The sequence below is a fragment of the Bombina bombina genome, chromosome 6 (assembly GCF_027579735.1).
Source record: "Bombina bombina isolate aBomBom1 chromosome 6, aBomBom1.pri, whole genome shotgun sequence".
Taxonomy (NCBI): Eukaryota; Metazoa; Chordata; class Amphibia; order Anura; family Bombinatoridae; genus Bombina; species Bombina bombina.
In genome coordinates this window covers 71,634,739-71,657,301 of record NC_069504.1, presented here as the reverse complement: position 1 = coordinate 71,657,301, position 22,563 = coordinate 71,634,739, and the positions used below count along the sequence as shown (strand labels likewise).

The 22,563-nt window shown below is 36.2% G+C and overlaps 1 protein-coding gene across 19 annotated transcripts in view; it reads right to left on the bottom strand.

Annotated features, from left to right (window-relative positions):
• The window catches only part of CELF2 (CUGBP Elav-like family member 2), a 639,346-nt gene that overhangs the window by 229,138 nt on the left and 387,645 nt on the right, over positions 1-22,563 (bottom strand). For all 19 annotated transcript variants that reach the window (XM_053716441.1, XM_053716446.1, XM_053716442.1 and 16 more), the window contains exon 3: positions 21,375-21,457. In XM_053716441.1, the coding sequence (XP_053572416.1) occupies positions 21,375-21,457 (83 nt within the window). The remainder of the gene's footprint in view (positions 1-21,374; positions 21,458-22,563) is intronic.

Here is a 22,563-nt window from a genome sequence, read left to right as displayed (position 1 = left end):
TCACTTTTTGGGGGGGGGGAGGTGGGGGGCCCTTCTTAGATTCTTGCACCTGGGCCCTGTGGTTTCTAGTTACGCCTCTGGTTCCAAAACCTCTGGAGGGTCAATTTGAGGATGCCTGATGCAGACACTCTTAGGCCTACTTACAAGTTTTTCAACAATGTATACCAAGAGGATTAATTCAATTTGATAATAGAAGTACATTTAAAATATTTTTTAAATTGTATGTACTCTCTGAATCATGAAAGACAAATATTGGGTTTCGTGTCCCTGTAATCTGTCATTGGAGAGATCAAAATTAGTAAAAGAAAGTTAATACGATTCTCAAAAATAAAAACACGATGCTGCAACTTACTCAATGATAAATTGTATGTTAAAAATAAAATGTGGGTTTCACTGATTTAAAAAGAAAACAATATTGAAAATAAGAAAGGGAACCAAAACTATACAGCGAAAGTAAAGAAAATCAAAACAGTTATTGACTCATAATAACACAAGAACGTTGTATACTATAAAAACAATATAGATAATGATCACTACAGGGAATTTGCATAAAAGTATAAGGAAGCTGATAAGGAGTTCTATAAAATAAAATTAATAGATAAATATGCAGAAACCACTGGAAATTCTCCAATGAATGTGTTACATAAACACCAATATGGAAAATACAAATGTCTGTCTTTTGTATCTTAAAGGGACAGTTTTTATTGTTTAAAAAGATAGATACTCCTTTTATTAGTCATTCCCTAGTTTTGCATAATCAACACTGTTATATAAATGTACTTTTTACCTCTGTGATTACCTTGTATCTAAGCCTCTGCAGACTGTCCCCGTATTTTAGTTCTTTTGACAGACATTCATTTTAGCCAATGAGAGTGCTGACTCTTAAATAACTCCACAGCAGTGAGTACAATGCTATCTATATGACACACATGAACTAGCAGTGTTAAGCTGTCAAAGACTGTAAAAATGCACTGAGATAAGAGGCAGTTCAACGGCTTACAAATTGGCATATGAGCCTACCTAGGTTTAGCTTTGCACCAAGAATGCCAAGAGAACAAAGCAAATTTGATGATAACAGTAAATTGGAAAGTTGTTTAAAATTGCATGCCCTACTGGAATCATGAAAGTTTAATTTTGATTAGACTGTCCCTTTAAGTGGTAGACTATTACCGCTATATTATTTGCAATTCTCTAGAACAAATATGCAAGAGATTCAGAATTTTCCAGTATAAACAAAGGTGAGGAATTTAAGCAGAGGAACCTATAAAACGTGTCCATTTTGTATACATTGAAGATTAGTGTTGGATGACTCTTATAGATAGCGCTGCAGAATCTGTTGGTACTCTACAAATAACCTATAGGAATAATAGTCTATTGCCAAAATATCATTACTGACCATATTTCATACTTATTTGTGGAGTGTGTAGAGATCTTGCTGCCCCTGACAAAATGTGAGAATGTCGGGCCATATTAGGGTAAGGTTTATTGACCATTGAGTTACAATTAGGGACTGGGGTAATGGCTAGGGATAGGCATTGGCTTTAGGGTGTATGGCCTGGTAGTGTCTGTTAGTGAATGTAGTTAAGGTTGGTGGTTACATGTAGGACTAGTTCTATGATAAAGTCATGCACCACACAAGGTATACTGTAGTCCCGACTTGACTACTGCAATAACCTACTTACTGGCCTTCCTCTTTCCCGCCTCTCCCCTCTTCAATCCATCCTAAATGCCTCTGCCAGACTGATCCACCTTTCCCGCCGCTCTGTATCTGCTGCACCTCTCTGTGAGTCCCTTCACTGGCTCCCCATACACAGCAAAATTAAATTAAAAATTCTCACCTTTGCATACAAAGCACTCACCAACTCCGCTTCCCTCTACCTATCCTCTCTAATCAACAAGTATACTCCAGCCCGCCCACTAAGATCCAACAATGACCTGCTCCTTGCTTCTGCGACTATCACCTCCTCTCATGCTAGACTGCAGGACTTCTGTCGTGCAGCACCTACCCTCTGGAACACTCTCCCTCTTGCTATCAGGCTTTGCCCAAATCTTTCTTCCTTTAAATGCTATCTGAAGACTTTTCTATTCAGAGAAGCCTACCACCCAACTCAATAATATTCATTTTACTTAACAACATTTCCCTCCTCTAACTCTGCATTAACATCTTTCTCACTCTTGCAGTCCTCACCTCATGTTTCCCAACCTCCTACCCTTCTAGATTGTAAGTTCCAACGGGAATAGGGCCCTCGATTCCTCCTGTATGTGTTTGTAAATTCTGTCCTGTCTCTTAGTCTTAGAAGTTTTATACTATTGTTTTATTTAAATGATCTGTATCCATGGACAGCGCTGCGGAATATGATGGTGCTTCATAAATAAAGTATAATAATAATAATAATAGTCACATTGGCCTCTAGTTATCAAGGTCTGGCGGACCTGATCCACCAGACCTCGCAGAATACGGCTGGTGCAACGCCGCCCCCTGCAGACTCGCGGCCAATCGGCCGCCAGCAGGGGGTGTCAATCAACCCGATCGTACTCGATCGGGTTGATTTCCGGCGATGTGTGTCCGCCTGCTCAGAGCAGGTGGACAGGTTATGGAGCAGCGGTCTTTGTGACCGCTGCTTCATAACTGCTGTTTCTGGCGAGCCTGCAGGCTCGCCAGAAACACGGGACATCAAGCTCCATACGGAGCTTGATACATATGCCCCATTGTGTTTAATGTGACATCATGGTTGTTGCATTTTGGAAGCAACAATATTTCCTATGGGCAAGAATCCTGAGTAGAATTGCAAACACTGGATACATTTCCTTATTGTCAGTCTTGGAATACTGGATCAAAGGCTGATTACATAGAATGCGATTCAACTGAACTCTGAAAAAAAAATACTTTGAAGCTATTTTGTGCTATCTACTTTGAGATATGTCATTGCTTACTGAAAGCATTTCATTTACTGTATAAGCACAATGTCTTCAGGAAAAACATTTCCAAGTGTTTCTATAGTGTTATTAAAGGGACAGTATACACTCATTTTCATATAACTGCATGTAATAGACACTACTATAAAGCATAATATGCACAGATACTGATATAAAAATCCAGTATAAAACTGTTTAAAAACTTACTTAGAAGTTCTCAGTTTAGCTCTGTTGAAAAGGTAACTGGAAAGCCCACTGCAAGTGGGAAATAAGACACTCCCCCCTCCCCCTTCTTTTGCATATGAAAAGACCCTTTATACAAACAGGAGCAAGCTGGAGTAGGTAGCTGACGGTATTCACATAAAACTTTGGGGCTTGGTTAGGAGTCTGAAAATCAGAGCAATGTTAATTAAAAATAAGCAAAACTATACATTTAAAAAAAAAACTTAATGGGCTATATAAATAGATTATCTACAAAACATTTATGCAAAGAAAAAAGGAGTGTATAATGTCCCTTTAAGAGCCAGATAATGAATGGAGCACATTTTCTAGAAGCTTTATGCGGGCATTGGTTGCGCTCATATCATGAGTTGAAAGTAAATTGTTTGGTTTGCTCGCTAACCTGACGGGTGCAAAAAGCCGAACTTAGAATATTGCACGCACGATAACCTATTCCCCCATAGAGGTCAATGGAGAAAAAAAAGTGGGGGAAAATTCTAGCACCCTACTAGCGCATAAACCCGATTGCATATTCTATGTGTGCTAACTTGACATGAAAATATATTTCGCATTCCAATGTTCTTCACATAGAAGAATGTGTTCTATTTATTCATAAAAAAGTATTTCTACATATATCTGATGGTATTTTGACACAGTATATATCTATCCCTACATATATATATATATATATATATATATATATATATATATATATATATATATATATATATATATATATATATATATATATATATACATATACATGATTATATAGGTATAGATATATACAGATATTTTAAGCGAATATCTAATTAAAAATACTTAGAACATATTCTGCTATGTGCAGAATATTGGAATGTGAAATATTTACAGTAAATACACAGTATAACGCTTTATTGAAAATTAATATTGAATAAATATGCTTTCACATGTTTTCATCTAATTAACTGCAATGGGCTCCATTGCACTTCTATATATTTGTACATATGTATTTATGTGTTTATATGTGTATATATGTGTTTATATGTGTATATATGTGTATATATGTGTTTATATGTGTATATATGTGTATATATGTGTTTATATGTCTGGAAATACATATTGTATTTTTGATGCGTTTTGTGAGACTTTTTTTGTTTTGCATAACAATTAACCAGAGCTCTGAGGACACGCTAACCCGAAGAGCGTTAACTTGAATTGCGCTCAAGCGACTGCGTTTACTTTCAACTTGTAATACGAGTGATAAACTCACCATGGCAAAAACCTACGATAAACCCCTTATTGCTCGTGCACAAACATTTGGGCTCCACTCATAAGCTGGCCCTAAGTAATAAAACCCCTATCAAAGAAGCAACTGACAATTTAGCTCATGAATGGCTGAAGAGATGGAAGGATAGGCGGATGGACAGACAGATAGTGGACAAATTAAATACAGTAGATAGATGGACAGACAGATGAATAGATAGATTAGATAAATAGAAAGAATAGATAGACAGATAGATAGATAGATAGATAGATAGATAGATAGATAGATAGATAGATAGATAGGTAGATGATGGATGGACAGACACACTGACAGACAGATACATTGACATTATATGTGCCCATTATTAAAGGCTATTGTTGGGTAATATAAATCTGTGTATCTATATTTTGATAGTAAAAACAATAGTTTACAAAAGTAAACTAGTTAAAATATATACTTCTAGAGCGATTAGCAGATAAATAATATGTATATGCCCTTGGAGTAACATTTGGTATCTAGCAAAATACATTTTTTCCTTGATATATTTTATCTAGCAATGAAACTTTATGCACTCTTGAGCTCTTGATAAAAAAAAATCTGCTAGCAAGTTATGCAAGTAACAGTAAATTTTGTAAAAAGCCGTAATATTATATCAGTTTATAAGTGGTCTCAAAGAGGCAGTTAAATGTAGCAAAATGGTAACATGTAATAGGCTGTGCTTCCTCAGCCTCAAAGTGACTTTAAACATGAAAACATGACACTGAACCTATTGCTAAGCTGCAAGTAATTGATACCACTGGAAATTATTTATCAAATCGAGTGAAGATAAACTAGCTCCACTTTCTAGTTTATTCTTTGGATTTGTCACTGTTTACTAAATGTATATAAAGAGATATAAAGGTGAATTAGAAATCTACAGCAGTGAACGTCACATTCTATTAGAGCACTGGTTTTCAAAACGTTCTCAGACCTCCCTAACAGGCCAGGTTTTCAGGATTACATTGGATTAGAGCTGGTAAAATAACCATGGTTACTAATCAGCTGATTATTTCACCTGTGCTCAAGTTCAGATATCTTTAAAATCTGGCCCGTAAGGGAGGCCTGTGGACAGGCTTGAAAACCAGTGTATTAGAAGTACGTTCTTTTGCAACATGCTGATTTTTGGAAATAAATGCTTCTCTGAAAACTTACGACAGGTTTTCGAATAACTTTTCTGTTATGTTATCTAATTCTTATTCACTTGTATGTCTCTTTAAATGGACATTAAAGGGCAACTAAACCCAAAATCTTTCTTTCATGATTCAGATAGAGAATAGAAATTTAAACAACATTACAATTTACTTCCATTATTTATTTTGCTTCATTTTTTAAATATCTTTATTTGAAGAAAAAGCAATGCACATGGTGAGCCAATCACATGATGCTTCTATGTGCAGCAACCAATCAGCAGCTAGTGAGCATATCTAGATATGCTTTTCATCAAAGAATATCAAGAGAATAAAACAAATTAGATAATAGAATTAAATTAGAAAGATGTTTAAAATTGCATTCTCTTTCTAAATCATAAAAGAAAAAATGTGGGTGGCATGTCCCTTTAAGCACTAAAAACATTTTACAAACATAGGGCCCGATTTATCAAGGGCCGAATGACCCCTGATGCCCCTGTTTCCGCGCGAGCCCCTGAGGCTGCATACTATACGATCGGGTCTGCAGAGAGCAGCATTGCACAAGCAGTTCACTATAACTGCTTGTGCAATGTTAAATGCTGTCGGCATTCAGCAATGTCCACCAGACTTTGATAAATCGGCCCTATAGTATTGACGTTATTCCCCACCTCCTCTGGCCATGAGTGCCACCATGTTGAAATCTGTCTTTCACTATACTCCAGTGCTGATGTGTTCGTACATGTGCAGCAACTCTCCTTTAAATAGTTGCAGTGTAACATAGGTTTCAAAATGTCAGGGCCCATGATTAGAGGGAGGTGCATGTATGTATACATAGATATTTATGTATTTATATGTGTATATATATATTTACAGATACAGTGGGGCAAAAAAGTATTTAGTCAGCCACCAATTGTGCAAGTTCTCCCACTTAAGAAGATGAGAGAGGCCTGTAATTTTCATCATAGGTATACCTCAACTATGAGAGACAAAATGTGGAAACAAACCCAGACAATCACATTGTCTGATTTGGAAATAATTTATTTGCAAATTATGGTGGAAAATAAGTATTTGGTCACCTACAAACAAGCAAGATTTCTGGCTCTCACAGACCTGTATCTTCTTCTTTAAGAGGCTCCTCTGTCCTCCACTCATTACCTGTATTAATGGCACCTGTTTGAACTTGTTATCAGTATAAAAGACACCTGTCCACAACCTCAAACAGTCACACTCCAAACTCCACTATGGTGAAGACCAAAGAGCTGTCGAAGGACACCAGAAACAAAATTGTAGACCTGCACCAGGCTGGGAAGACTGAATCTGCAATAGGCAAGCAGCTTGGTGTGAAGAAATCAACTGTGGGAGCAATAATTAGAAAATGGAAGACATACAAGACCACTGATAATCTCCCTCGATCTGGGGCTCCATGCAAGATCTCACCCCGTGGGGTTAAAATGATCACAAGAATGGTTAGCAAATATCCCAGAACCACACGGGGGGACCTAGTGAATGACCTGCAGAGAGCTGGGACCAACATAACAAAGGCTACCATCAGTAACACACTACGCCGCCAGGGATCCTGCAGTGCCAGACGTGTCCCCCTGCTTAAGCCAGTACATTTCCGGGTCCATCTGAAGTATACTAGAGAGAATTTTGATGATCCAGAAGCGGATTGGGAGAATGTCATATGGTCAGATGAAACCAAAGTAGAACTGTTTGGTAGAAACACAACTTGTCGTGTTTGGAGGAGAGAGAACACCATACCTACTGTGAAGCATGGGGGTGGTAACATCATGCTTTGGGGCTGTTTCTCTGCAAAGGGAACAGGACGACTGATCCGTGTACATAAAAGAATGAATGGGGCCATGTATCGTGAGATTTTGAGTGCAAACCTCCTTCCATCAGCAAGGGCATTGAAGATGAAATGTGGCTGGGTCTTTCAGCATGACAATGATCCCAAACACACCGCCCGTGCAGCAATGGAGTGGCTTCGTAAAAAGCATTTCAAGGTCCTGGAGTGGCCTAGCCAGTCTCCAGATCTCAACCCCATAGAAAACCTTTGGAGGGAGTTGAAAGTCTGTGTTGCCCAGTGACAGACCCAAAACATCACTGCTCTAGAGGAGATCTGCATGCAGGAATGGGCCAATATACCAGCAACAGTGTGTGACAACCTTGTGAAGACTTACAGAAAATGTTTGACCTCTGTCATTGCCAACAAAGGATATATAACAAAGTATTGAGATGAACTTTTGATATTGACCAAATACTTATTTTCCACCATAATTTGCAAATAAATTCTTTTCCAAATCAGACAATGTGATTGTCTGGATTTGTTTCCACATTTTGTCTCTCATAGTTGAGGTATACCTATGATGAAAATTACAGGCCTCTCTCATCTTCTTAAGTGGGAGAACTTGCACAATTGGTGGCTGACTAAATACTTTTTTCCCCCACTGTACAGGGAGTGCAGAATTATTAGGCAAATGAGTATTTTGACCACATCATCCTCTTTATGCATGTTGTCTTACTCCAAGCTGTATAGGCTCGAAAGCCTACTACCAATTAAGCATATTAGGTGATGTGCATCTCTGTAATGAGAAGGGGTGTGGTCTAATGACATCAACACCCTATATCAGGTGTGCATAATTATTAGGCAACTTCCTTTCCTTTGGCAAAATGGGTCAAAAGAAGGACTTGACAGGCTCAGAAAAGTCAAAAATAGTGAGATATCTTGCAGAGGGATGCAGCACTCTTAAAATTGCAAAGCTTCTGAAGCGTGATCATCGAACAATCAAGCGTTTCATTCAAAATAGTCAACAGGGTCGCAAGAAGCGTGTGGAAAAACCAAGGCGCAAAATAACTGCCCATGAACTGAGAAAAGTCAAGCGTGCAGCTGCCAAGATGCCACTTGCCACCAGTTTGGCCATATTTCAGAGCTGCAACATCACTGGAGTGCCCAAAAGCACAAGGTGTGCAATACTCAGAGACATGGCCAAGGTAAGAAAGGCTGAAAGACGACCACCACTGAACAAGGCACACAAGCTGAAACCTCAAGACTGGGCCAAGAAATATCTCAAGACTGATTTTTCTAAGGTTTTATGGACTGATGAAATGAGAGTGAGTCTTGATGAGCCAGATGGATGGGCCCGTGGCTGGATTGGTAAAGGGCAGAGAGCTCCAGTCCGACTCAGAAGCCAGCAAGGTGGAGGTGGAGTACTGGTTTGGGCTGGTATCATCATAGATGAGCTTGTGGGGCCTTTTCGGGTTGAGGATGGAGTCAAGCTCAACTCCCAGTCCTACTGCCAGTTTCTGGAAGACACCTTCTTCAAGCAGTGGTACAGGAAGAAGTCTGCATCCTTCAAGAAAAACATGATTTTCATGCAGGACAATGCTCCATCACACGCGTCCAAGTACTCCACAGCGTGGCTGGCAAGAATGGGTATAAAAGAAGAAAATCTAATGACATGGCCTCCTTGTTCACCTGATCTGAACCCCATTGAGAACCTGTGGTCCATCATCAAATGTGAGATTTACAAGGAGGGAAAACAGTACACCTCTCTGAAGAGTGTCTGGGAGGCTGTGGTTGCTGCTGCACGCAATGTTGATGGTGAACAGATCAAAACACTGACAGAATCCATGGATGGCAGGCTTTTGAGTGTCCTTGCAAAGAAAGGTGGCTATATTGGTCACTGATTTGTTTTTGTTTTGTTTTTGAATGTCAGAAATGTATATTTGTGAATGTTGAGATGTTATATTGGTTTCACTGGTAAAAATAAATAATTGAAATGGGTATATATTTGTTTTTTGTTAAGTTGCCTAATAATTATGCACAGTAATAGTCACCTGCACACACAGATATCCCCCTAAAATAGCTATAACTAAAAACAAACTAAAAACTACTTCCAAAACTATTCAGCTTTGATATTAATGAGTTTTTTGGGTTCATTGAGAACATGGTTGTTGTTCAATAATAAAATTAATCCTCAAAAATACAACTTGCCTAATAATTCTGCACTCCCTGTATATATATATATATATATACACATATAAACACATAAATACTGATGTATACAATTACATATATATATAGAGTGGGACATATACAGTATATATATATATATATATAATATATATAAGTGCATTGAAGCCCATTGTAGTCAAGAAGCTGAAAATATGAAAAATAATATTTCTGCAATATTAATTTTAATAAAGTGTTTAACTATGTATTTACCATGAGAGCAGAGTATTTTTGTGAATTTTGTTAACAAAAGATCAAAAGGTTAAACAATAAAGACAATTTTTCACAGCCTTCTTTGCTAATTTTTTCCAAGAGTGCCAATGTTAGCGGAGGGAACTGTAGATATATATTTTACCAAAAAATCATCAGATATATGTAGAAATATGGGTTTATGAATAAATAGAACATATTCTGCAATGTGAAAATTCATATTTCATGTCGGGTTAGCGATTGGGTTTGCGCGCGAGTAAGGGTGTTAGGTTTTATTCCACTTTTCGCCCTCCACTGAAGTCTACATTCTAACTTCAACTTTTTGCGCATGTCAGGTTAGTACTTTCAACTTGAAATACGTGCTCTGCCCCGACGCGCACTAAAAGACGAAGTCTAGCGAAATTAACACACGAGTGAGAGTGCAAACTACTGCTCCATTCGTAATTTAGCCCTATGTGTTTAACCCATTGGTTTAAGCAATGGTGATACAATAATATGTTCTAGAACATAACAGAATTTTGTTATTATTTATTATTCTGCCTTTATGTCCCTTTAAACATTAAAAAATAATTTTGCTTGACAAAAGGTAAAATTAAACCTGTTTAAATGGATATTGAAGCTCTATTGGAGGACAACGATATGCCTCCACAAATATAAAAATAAAAGAGCACATTCATTCACAGAAACACAAAAAAAACTTTTTCTATAAAAAAAAAAACTTCAATGTTTTTAATAAGCAAAATCATTCCAATAAATGTTCTTCTAAGCGTTGGAAATGGATGGAATGTCACTAAATAAATATTTGTATATTTACGCTGTTATCTGGCATAGAAAGTCAGTGATTACTCCACTACACAGCTCCTCTATAAATAACAGGATTCTCAAGTGAGACAATTAAGCAAACACATTTAGTTACAATGACATATACAATAATTGAACACTTTAAAAGTGATTGAGTAAAACAGCAAGAAAAGGTAATAACAAATAAACATAAGTAACGCATCTTGTATCCTTGATTTATTGAGTCAGTCCTAATTCCCCATTTGTGTGTATATACTGTATATATATACATATATATATGTATATATATATATATATATATATATATATATATATATATACACAATATATATATACAATATATATATACACAATATATATATATATATATATATATATATAGAGAGAGAGAGAGAGAGAGAGAGAGAGAGAGAGAGAGAAAGAAAGAAAGAGAGATTGTGTGTGTGTGTGTGTATATATATATATAGAGAGAGAAAGAGAGAGAGAGAGATTTTGTGCAAACTAGCGCTCCCAGATTAGTGCTGTTATTAGAACTTGAAAATAAAATGTTAGCGATCAAGTGAAAGACTCAGTCGTGCTAACTTAAGGACTTCAAATATCGTGACAGTTCTCACTCCATCTCCCCATAGACTTCTATGGGGCGAGCTAAATAAATATTTTTCTATCTATCACTCGCATGCTAACCCGAAATTGTGCTAGACCAACTGAGTTAAAGTCGAAGGTGATAAGAAAAATTCCAAGAGTCAGCGCTACAGTATCCCTATTGGAGGATATAGTGCTTAAGGTGGTGTCCACGATCAGTGAATAAATAATATGTCCTATAGTGTATAAAATTGATTTATAAAATTAATAGAATTTAATAGGGTTACAATGTAGAACAAATAAATATATTAAAAAAGTGGTTATATAAGGCAAATAGATATGTAAGGCAAATTAAAATTAATAGTATAATGATAACAGTGTATCAATAAAATGTCTACAGAGCCTATCGTTCTATTGAACCTAGCAATCCTAAACTAATATTGATGAAAGCAACCAGGATTGCAATTATGCAGAATATATTATGTCTGATGTATAGAAGTCCAGGGGGGTGTCCATAAGGAGGGGTTCCAAATGAAAGTCCAAATAGTGTTCCAATCCTATTATGTGATTCAGTGTTGGTGATGGAAAAAACTTGTGTGAGTGAATCCAATAAAAGAAAAATCCTCAAAACTCATAAAATTGTGAAATAATTGAAAAATCAAAAATGAAATGAAAAAATATATAAAAATATAAATTTGTGAAAAAAGTGTAAGTGGCCAACAATGCAAAAATGGTGAAAAGTAATATAAGGTGTACACCTAAAAATAGTTCTAAAAATTATCCCACACGACTTGGGTATAGAAGCGGTAAGATACTTTATGGAAAAAGATAGTGAACTCAGTCCAGAACAGAGAGAGTTCATTCTGGAAGGTATCTCTTATATCCTTAGCCATAATTATTTTCACGATAGAGGAGTGTTCTACAACCAGACATGTGGAACAGCCATGGGGACCAGGTTTGCGCCTAGTTATGCAAACTTATATATGGGCAAATGGGAGAACATATTCTGGGACTCCTGCCCAGCAGGCGCAGACCTGGTCCTCTACAAGAGATACATAGATGACATCCTCATTGTGTGGAGAGGGTCTGTCGAAGACCTACAACACACTATAAGTGTGATGAATAACAACATAATGAATCTGAAATTCACACACGAATTAAGTAGGAAAAACATTCACTTTCTAGATTTAAATATAAACATAAAGAAAGGAAGACTCTCAACCTCTACATACTTTAAGGATGTAGATTGTAGTAACTATATCCACCAGACCAGCTGTCACCATCACAGATGGAAATCGAATATCCCGAAAGGGCAGCTAATGAGAATCAGGAAGAATTGTTCTGACATAGTTAAATGGAGAGAACAATCAGAAATCCTAAAAGAGAGGTTTGTGGACAGGGGATACGATGAAAAAACTATAAACAATGTAATAGAGGAGGTGGAGATAATGGATAGAGGGTCCATGTTGAAATATAAAGATAAGATTCCAGATGGGGACAACATCATACAGGTGCCTTTCATCTCTGAATACAGTGAAAATAGGTTCCTAATAGAAAAAATCATTAAAAAACATTGGCACTTCCTCAAAGAGGATAATATCATTGGGAAAGATTTAAATGAATCTCCCACGTTTATATATCGGAAAACGAAAAATCTTAAAACAATAATTGCCCCAAGTGTTCCTATAATCACTAAAAAGACCAAAATAAACGATCCATATGGTAAACAAATAAAAGGCTTCTTTCCATGTCACTCATGTAAAGCCTGTAAACATGGCAAGAAAGGTTACACCTTTAAATCAAAGGTCACACATGAGTCTTTCAATATGAAAGAGGTTATTAGATGTCAGGATACAGGCATTATATACCTGATCGAATGCGGATTACAATATGTAGGGCAAACTTCTAGGAAACTTAGAAACAGAATCTGCGAGTTCCTTCTACAGATAAAATGGGGAAAAGAAGATTTCCCACTATACAAGCACTTTAAAGAAATACATAAAGGTAGTAATAAAACCTTTAAATATATAGTATTAGTAGACCAATGAAAAACTGGAGAGGGGGATTTTGAAAGACAACTTCTAAAAGTGGAATCAAAGTGGATTTTCCTTTTAGATTGCACTTTTCCCAAAGGCTTAAACAGCAGCACAGAAATATTGCATTTATTATGAAAAGAGCAGAATCAACTTCACTATGAACTTTCTCTCTCCCCCTCTTTTCTCACATACCCTATTCCACTCGAGAGTATATGACAGATTCAGTGGCAATAATACAGTGGATTAACCCATGATGTGTAATGGGTGAGGAAAGTGGACCATTTGAGGTATATGTTCTCACTCCATTTTCTCCTTACATTTCCCAATCTATTAGCCTACTTCTGGACTGATAACGAATGCCAAGTTGATACATAGATATATAACATACCCATTCATCTTATATCTTATATAATATAGATAATATAGGAGTACATTGTGTATTTATCTATTACAATTTGGATTGCTGGTATGTATTATTATTAATTTATTATTATTATGTTTCTGGACCCTTAGGACAACCGATTCTCAAGGTTGAATCTAAAATATCGCAGGGTAACTCCGCACAATGTGTAGAGATACTTATCATTTTAAGATTTAAGTATGGAATATCAATTGACCATCAAGTGTAATACCTATATATATATATATATATATATATATATATATATACAAATTTTCCACTACAGGGAGTGCAGAATTATTAGGCAAATTAGTATTTTGACCACATCATCCTCTTTATGCATGTTGTCTTACTCCAAGCTGTATAGGCTCGAAAGCCTACTACCAATCAAGCATATTAGGTGATGTGCATCTCTGTAATGAGAAGGGGTGTGGTCTAATGACATCAACACCCTATATCAGGTGTGCATAATTATTAGGCAACTTCCTTTCCTTTGACAAAATGGGTCAAAAGAAGGACTTGAAAGGCTCAGAAAAGTCAAAAATAGTGAGATATCTTGCAGAGGGATGCAGCACTCTTAAAATTGCAAAGCTTCTGAAGCGTGATCATCGAACAATCAAGCGTTTCATTCAAAATAGTCAACAGGGTCGCAAGAAGCGTGTGGAAAAACCAAGGCGCAAAATAACTGCCCATGAACTGAGAAAAGTCAAGCGTGCAGCTGCCAAGATGCCACTTGCCAACAGTTTGGCCATATTTCAGAGCTGCAACATCACTGGAGTGCCCAAAAGCACAAGGTGTGCAATACTCAGAGACATGGCCAAGGTAAGAAAGGCTGAAAGACGACCACCACTGAACAAGACACACAAGCTGAAACGTCAAGACTGGGCCAAGAAATATCTCAAGACTGATTTTTCTAAGGTTTTATGGACTGATGAAATGAGAGTGAGTCTTGATGGGCCAGATGGATGGGCCCGTGGCTGGATTGGTAAAGGGCAGAGAGCTCCAGTCCGACTCAGACGCCAGCAAGGTGGAGGTGGAGTACTGGTTTGGGCTGGTATCATCAAAGATGAGCTTGTGGGGCCTTTTCGGGTTGAGGATGGAGTCAAGCTCAACTCCCAGTCCTACTGCCAGTTTCTGGAAGACACCTTCTTCAAGCAGTGGTACAGGAAGAAGTCTGCATCCTTCAAGAAAAACATGATTTTCATGCAGGACAATGCTCCATCACACGCGTCCAAGTACTCCACAGCGTGGCTGGCAAGAAAGGGTATAAAAGAAAAAAATCTAATGACATGGCCTCCTTGTTCACCTGATCTGAACCCCATTGAGAACCTGTGGTCCATCATCAAATGTGAGATTTACAAGGAGGGAAAACAGTACACCTCTCTGAACAGTGTCTGGGAGGCTGTGGTTGCTGTTGCATGCAATGTTGATGGTGAACAGATCAAAACACTGACAGAATCCATGGATGGCAGGCTTTTGAGTGTCCTTGCAAAGAAAGGTGGCTATATTGGTCACTGATTTGTTTTTGTTTTGTTTTTGAATGTCAGAAATGTATATTTGTGAATGTTGAGATGTTATATTGGTTTCACTGGTAAAAATAAATAATTGAAATGGGTATATATTTGTTTTTTGTTAAGTTGCCTAATAATTATGCACAGTAATAGTCACCTGCACACACAGAGATCCCCCTAAAATAGCTATAACTAAAAACAAACTAAAAACTACTTCCAAAACTATTCAGCTTTGATATTAATGAGTTTTTTGGGTTCATTGAGAACATGGTTGTTGTTCAATAATAAAATTAATCCTCAAAAATACAACTTGCCTAATAATTCTGAACTCCCTGTAGGTTATATACAAAGCATGCATCATCGTGCAAAATGTTTGTATATATATTAAATTGTCATTCATAGTTATGTCTTGCCATAGATAAACATTGTCCTATACGCAGTTGTGCATTTTTCAATGAACTAATTTACATCGAAGATGCAAAATGTCAATGTACAGATACACCTTTACACCTAGGAAACTGAGCCAACAATACCATTCATACAATTTTTTACATTTACATTTTATGTATATTTTTTAATATACTCTTCTTCCACTTAAGCCCCACATATCTAAGCCATCTGCTTATTGCCGCCAAGATACACGCGCCACCCAACATAACGACGCAAAACCGGAAGTGCACGTATAAGATATGACGTCACTTCCGGTTAGATTGTACATCCGGTAAAAACATCCGGTAAGCTAGTACACACAGAAGATTACCATGATGTATTTCAATAGGAGATATATAATCCACAACACTTCCGGGGCAAGCACGATGTATTGCACATGGGTCATACCTGAACTTAATAATGTTTTTGGCACAAATTTTATGGCGCAAATTTCGGGATGCCCAATTGGATAACATAATTCATTTAAGGTAAGATTATCAGAAAGCCGATACCAGTCTTGAGAAAGGTCCCTGCGGACTGAAACGCGTAGACTAATACTGGTATTACGGCTCAGGCTCCTTTTGGTGAATAAAATACCTATATTTTCCATTTGTAGTAGCTTTATTGCACTATGTCCATTTTTATATTTTTTTAGGATCTTGATGTCATCATACACTATCAAAATTCACATTTGGAAGAGGATCATCACTAATTACTAGAACACTTACACCATTTTTTTATTACATTTGGGATATCACTCATTTTTAGGATACCAAGGATTAATTTAAGAAATTATACACGTCAAATTTAGATACGTATTATCAGTCCTTTAAAACATCGCCAAAGGATCTCTTTTTTGAATAATTTTTAGAACTATTTTTAGGTGTACACCTTATATTACTTTTCACCATTTTTTCATTGTTGGCCACTTATCACTTTTTTCACAAATTTATATATTTTTATATATTTTTTCATTTCATTTTTGATTTTTCAATTATTTCACAATTTTTTGAGTTTTGAGGATTTTTCTTTTATTGGATTCACTCACACAAGTTTTTTCCATCACCAACACTGAATCACATAATAGGATTGGAACACTATTTGGACTTTCATTTGGAACCCCTCCATATGGACACACACCTGGACTTCTATACATCAGACATAATATATTCTGACTAATTGCAATCCTGGTTGCTTTCATCAATATTAGTTTAGGATTACTAGGTTCAATAGAACGATAGGCTCTGTAGACATTCTATCGATACATTGTTATCATTATACTATTAATTTTAATTTGCCTTATATATCTATTTGTCTTATATAACCACTTTTTTTTATATATTTATTTGTTCTACATTGTAACCCTATTAAATTCTATTAATTTTATAAATCAATTTTATACACTATAGGACATATTATTTATTCACTGATCGTGGACACCAACTTAAGCACTATATCCCCCAATAGGGATACTGTAGCGCTGACTCTTGGCATTTTTCTTATTGTTCATTCGGAATCTGGTTGGGAGATTTCGCCTTTCTGAGTAGAAGCTTGTGTGGTTGTATATTGTGGCGCTGTTTGATCAACTTTTCATCGATTTAAAGAATATTTATATTTATATATATATATAATATATATATATATATACAGATCCAACGATTGCACTCTCTGGGTTTAGGACACAGCAAACTTTAATGTGTGATGTTTCAGGGTATTCACCCCTTCCTCAGACATCTAAGGAAGGGGTGAATGCCCCGAAACATCACGCATTAAAGTTTGCAGTGTCCTAAACCTAGAGAGTGCAATCAATGGATCTGTGTATGCAATTTTTTTTTGCACTCTGGCACTACAGCTTCTGGCGAGTGGGAGTGCGCTATCTACTACTTTTTATATATACATAGTATATGTATGTGTGCGTGTTTGTAAAATATATATCTATACCTATATATTTATATCAACAGATATAGATATGTAGGAAGAGCATAGGATTTTTAAGTATTTCTATTCAAACCACATAAAAATCATTACAATTCTATCAGAGGCGTCCCTGAGGCCCATCCGAGGATATCAGATCAGTTTGAAATATCAACAGTTAGTGATTTTTATGACTCACATAGTATGGTCACATAGTATGGTCCTATATTCAGAGTTACTAGTAGTAAGCAGATTCCTGTGAAGTATTATTTTGAGTTAAACGCTTATACTCCCTGTTGCGCATCTGGGGGTTTTCTACCATACAAATGCTCTTACTATCCCCTTGGGAAACTAGATGGAAGCCTACTTTACAACTTTACAAACCACTTACAAAACACATTACGTACTGTTACTAAACTGTCCTAAATGTGTAAAGTCCCATTCCATTATTCAGTGGGGGAGAGACTTATCTATAACTAATTCAGGTTCTAATTGGCTAAAGGCCATCATGCACAACAAAGCCATCCATTACATAACCTTGTATGAATTATACTATGGTCAGATGGCACATGGTTCCACAGCTATTATAAGATCCAGCCATTATGGAGAAGGATTATTCATATATGCTCTAAAACTTGATTGCCATAGAGTTCTTGCCCCTATGGCTTTGTATCATCACAGACTGGGCAAATTTCAACATGAAAAACATGATTACTGTCTTTCAGGCATGTAAGTTGGTGATAGCGAGAGCCTGGCTAAAGGAGAAACTTACTTAATAAATACAAGTACTAGATATTATTAATTATATAAGAAGAACAGTGGACCATGTCCACTTGGTAAATGGCACATTGGACATCCACACAACTAATTGAGCCTTGTGGGATATTCTATCTATAACAGGGACAAATAAATATCTTTCGACCCATACATTGATGCCCCTCCTTTCTTTCTGTTTAAGATTATCTTCAACTGTGTTGTGCGGAGGGAGATGTGATGTGGGGAGAAAAAAATTTCTCCTTTATCTACCTTTATCTACCCCTCTCTCCCTATCCTGACCTCTTCACCCCCCCTTATTTTTACTATCTACTTTGACAAGGTAACAATATCTGTTATCTAGCTTAGACTGTGTGTTGCTAGAGTATATTGGTTTTTGTTGTTAAATAATCTGTGCTTGAGAATGTATAATATTCAAAACAAAGTCAATATACAGACCAATAATGTCTCTTACAAGTCCTGGAATCGTCCAGAGTGTCACCTGTATGTCAGAAAAACTCCCTCCCATAATAATAAGCCTATTTGCTGCACCCATTTTGTGATCTAACTTGGAAGCTTCCTGTATTTGTTTTTTATCGCTACAATAAAAGTTATTTTTTAAGGATATTCATCCATCTATTTATATCTACCCATCTATATCTAACTATCCATCCATTTCTATCTATCCTTCTATATCTAACTATGCATCTATTTCTATCTATCCATCTATATTAACCTATCCATCTTTATCTATCTATCCATCTATCTATCTATCTATCTATCTATCCGTCTATTCATCCATCTATATCTAGCTATCTCAATCTCTGTCCATCTGTTTATATCTAACTATCCATCTATATATCTCTATCACTATCTACTATATCTATCTAACCATCTACATCCATTATTCCATCTATCTGTATGTCTTTGTATACCTATCTGTTTAAAGGGATAGTAAAGTCCAAATTAAACTTTAATGATTCAAATAGGGCATGTAATTTTAGACAACTTTCTATCTTACTTTTATCATCAAATTTGCTTTGTTCTGTTGGTATTCTTAGTTGAAATCTAAACCTAGGTAGGCTCCTATGATAATTTCGAAGCCCTTGAAGGCCGCCTCTTATTTGAATACATTTGACAGTTCTTCACTGTTAGAGGGCGTTAGTTCATGTGTTTTTCATATAGATAACATTGTGCTCATGCATGCGGAGTTAAGAGTCAGCACAAATTGCCTGAAATGCAAGTCTGTCAAAAGATCTGAGATAGGGAGGCAGTCAGCAGAGGCTCAGATACAAAGTAATTACAGAGGTAAAAAGTATATTTCTATAACAGTGTTGGTTATGCAAAACTGGGGAATGGGTATTAAAGGGATTATCTATCTTTTTAAACAATAACATTTTTGGTGCTTACTATCCCTTTAATAATCAAGTATATATTATTGTATAGGTGTATTCATATTTGGTTTGTATTTTATACAAGATCAACATTGTAATGCTGCAGGCCTAGAGAGAAAAAAAAGAAAAACTCTTCTTGTGCATTTTTGTTGTCTAGATGGTAATTATCCCCTAAGGAAAAGCGTCAGGTTTTAATATCTCAAAGGCTTACTAACCCAATTAATGCTGCTCAAGCTAAATTATCTAATTAAATGATACTGTGTATGGCATCTATTCTGAAAGACTGCCACATCTATTTTTATGCAATTACTAGCTTTGGTATAAAATGCAACTTGCTTAATGTTTGTGCATATTAATAAAGTTTATTTTGAGTAGAAAAATATTTTTTCTTTCTGCCTCCATCTATTTTGAATTGTTGAATTGGTTTATTTTTCGTGTTTTTGACATTTTTTTCCCTTAAACTCAAAGCTTCAGAAATTGATGTTGGTTTGAGGGAAACAATCTTTACCAATAATAAATATATACTTTCATGTTTAAAGTGTTGTATATATTATCCAGTAATTCACTCTGAGCCTTGCTGGCCATGAACAAGTTGGACTTAGGGTGATTCTTAAGTTTTAATAGTGAAATCAACATTAATATATATATATATAATAGTACAGACTGATTAACCAATCATAAAACAGATGCATGCACCTCAACATTTCTATGTTTAAATCTACAAGATCGAGGTGGGGGCAGGAGAGATGAATGATAGTTCAGGGGAGGAGTCATAACATTTATGGCTGAGTTTAGATTGTCTTTAATTTTAATTTCTGGTATGGTGGATGGGACAGGCAGATGAGCTCACAAGCAGTGAAAATCCCACAAAATGTTGGGCAGTTTGGAGTATGGGAGATGTCCCTAGGTTATGGTTTTATGAAAGGGACATTAATCACTAAATACATTTTAAAAGAATAGTATTGGGTTTATTCCCCCCCCCTTCCTTTAATGCCGCCATGTTGAAATCTGGCTTTCACTGCACTCCAGTGCTAATGTGTTTACATATGTGCAGCAACTCTCCTTAAGATACCCTCAGTATAACCTAGGTTTTAAAATTAATAAATTAGTAAACCCATCCAGGAGTAGTGGACTATTACCAGTTGTGTGTGTGTTCATGTGCATGTGTTTAACACCTTGAAAGAAAAAACCTGGAACCTGGAAAACAGCATCACATCTGTTAATAATGAAAACAATGTCCTGGCTTTGTCTTTTTAAACCTAACCCCCCCCCCACCCCAAATATTTACACTTATTTATAGCAATGGCACATTGTGTTGTAAACCCTTGAACAATATTTCCCACAGCCATGTTAGCTGCTTTTTGTTTTCATCTTCATTACAGCCATTTGCTGATACATGATGTATTAAAGCTTTCTCAGGAAGACAAGGGGTTACATTTTTCATGACTCTAGTGAGGACTTTATATCAAAAACATTTAAAGCAAAGAAAATAAATTCCATAGGAAGACATTATTACACCTGTAAAGTAGTAAAGTCTCCTAGCAATAGCCTAAAGTACATTCACAGTTTTGTAGACAAAGCCATCTAGCTGAGACAATTAAGGGATTAGTTTGACATCCTTTTGCCTCCGTTCCATTACTGCCTACAGTCAGCGCATGCAGTAAGTTCCTTACATTGTGCCCAGTGGCTCTCTGGAAAAAGAGCTATTTCTTAACAATAACCAGAACAAATAAATGGCACTTAATGGTGACAAAGTGTCAAGCATAAGAATAATGAACTCACCCCAGGTAAAGTTTTAATATTGTGCAATGCGTTCTGTGCTTCCAATGCAGCTTTTCTTGTATAAAACGTTACGAAACAACAACCTGCAGAGGAGAAAAAGCGAAAGAGTTTAGGTAATGCTTGAAAATGTTATGAGAATAAAATAGGCAAGAAAAAAAGCAAGAGTACTAAAGTATTAGTTAGGGATATGACATTAAGAACAAGGGCGAAATTAGTCTTACACTCACAATGTAGGATCAAGTTTGTTACAAGACACAAAATAAATCGCCAATTGATCCTTGAATATTTTTAAAAGGACAGGTTACCAAAATTCTGATTCACTTGAAAGTGATGCAGCATAGCTGTATAAAGCTGATTAGAAAATTCCACCTGAACATCTCTATGTAAAGAAGGAATATTTTACATCAATATTTCCTCAGTAGCCAAATCCCACTGTAAAAGGATATTAAACAGCCAATTAGGATGCTTGTCCTAGAACTTGCAAGGGAGCAAGCATCTGGCATGTGCAGTAGAGCACTTTATTTTTCTCCTCAGATTATGGAAATTTACTATTAAATCTCATGAGATTATGACAAATGGTAAAGCAAAATGGTGATGTTGATTTTTTTTTTTTTTGTTGTTTTTTCGTTACACCATATAAAAAGAGTAGCTGAAGAATAACCACTCAAAGAGCACTTACTCTGGTGAGCATAAGAAATTTTGAGGTAAAATATTTTCTTTTTTTACATTTTCATGTTACATTTTCTAGTCAGTTTTTTTTTTATAGAAATGGTGCATCACTTTCAAGTGATTTATAATATGGGTATGTCTCTTTAAAGAATAAAAGAAATGATTTCATACCGACCTTACTGTACATTATCACAGCAAGTTTAAAAGGACAAAACAATGGCAACTGAAATATATGAAAGATTGCTTCTTGTACAGGCTATCACTGTTTCAGGGGTATATGTACATATGCTGTGTAGGTCTCGTGACAAACTGTATATCATTGATGCCTCATTTGTATCACAGAAACCACTTCTAGCTCTCTGAATAGGTGCAGTATTTAAACGTGGGTCCATGATGCGCGCACAGCATATCTACATAGCCCTGCAACCGCAGCATATCTACATAGCCCTGCATTCGCAGCATATCTACATAGCCCTGCATCCGCAGCATATCTACATTCTCTAGAAGCATTTTTTGCTCA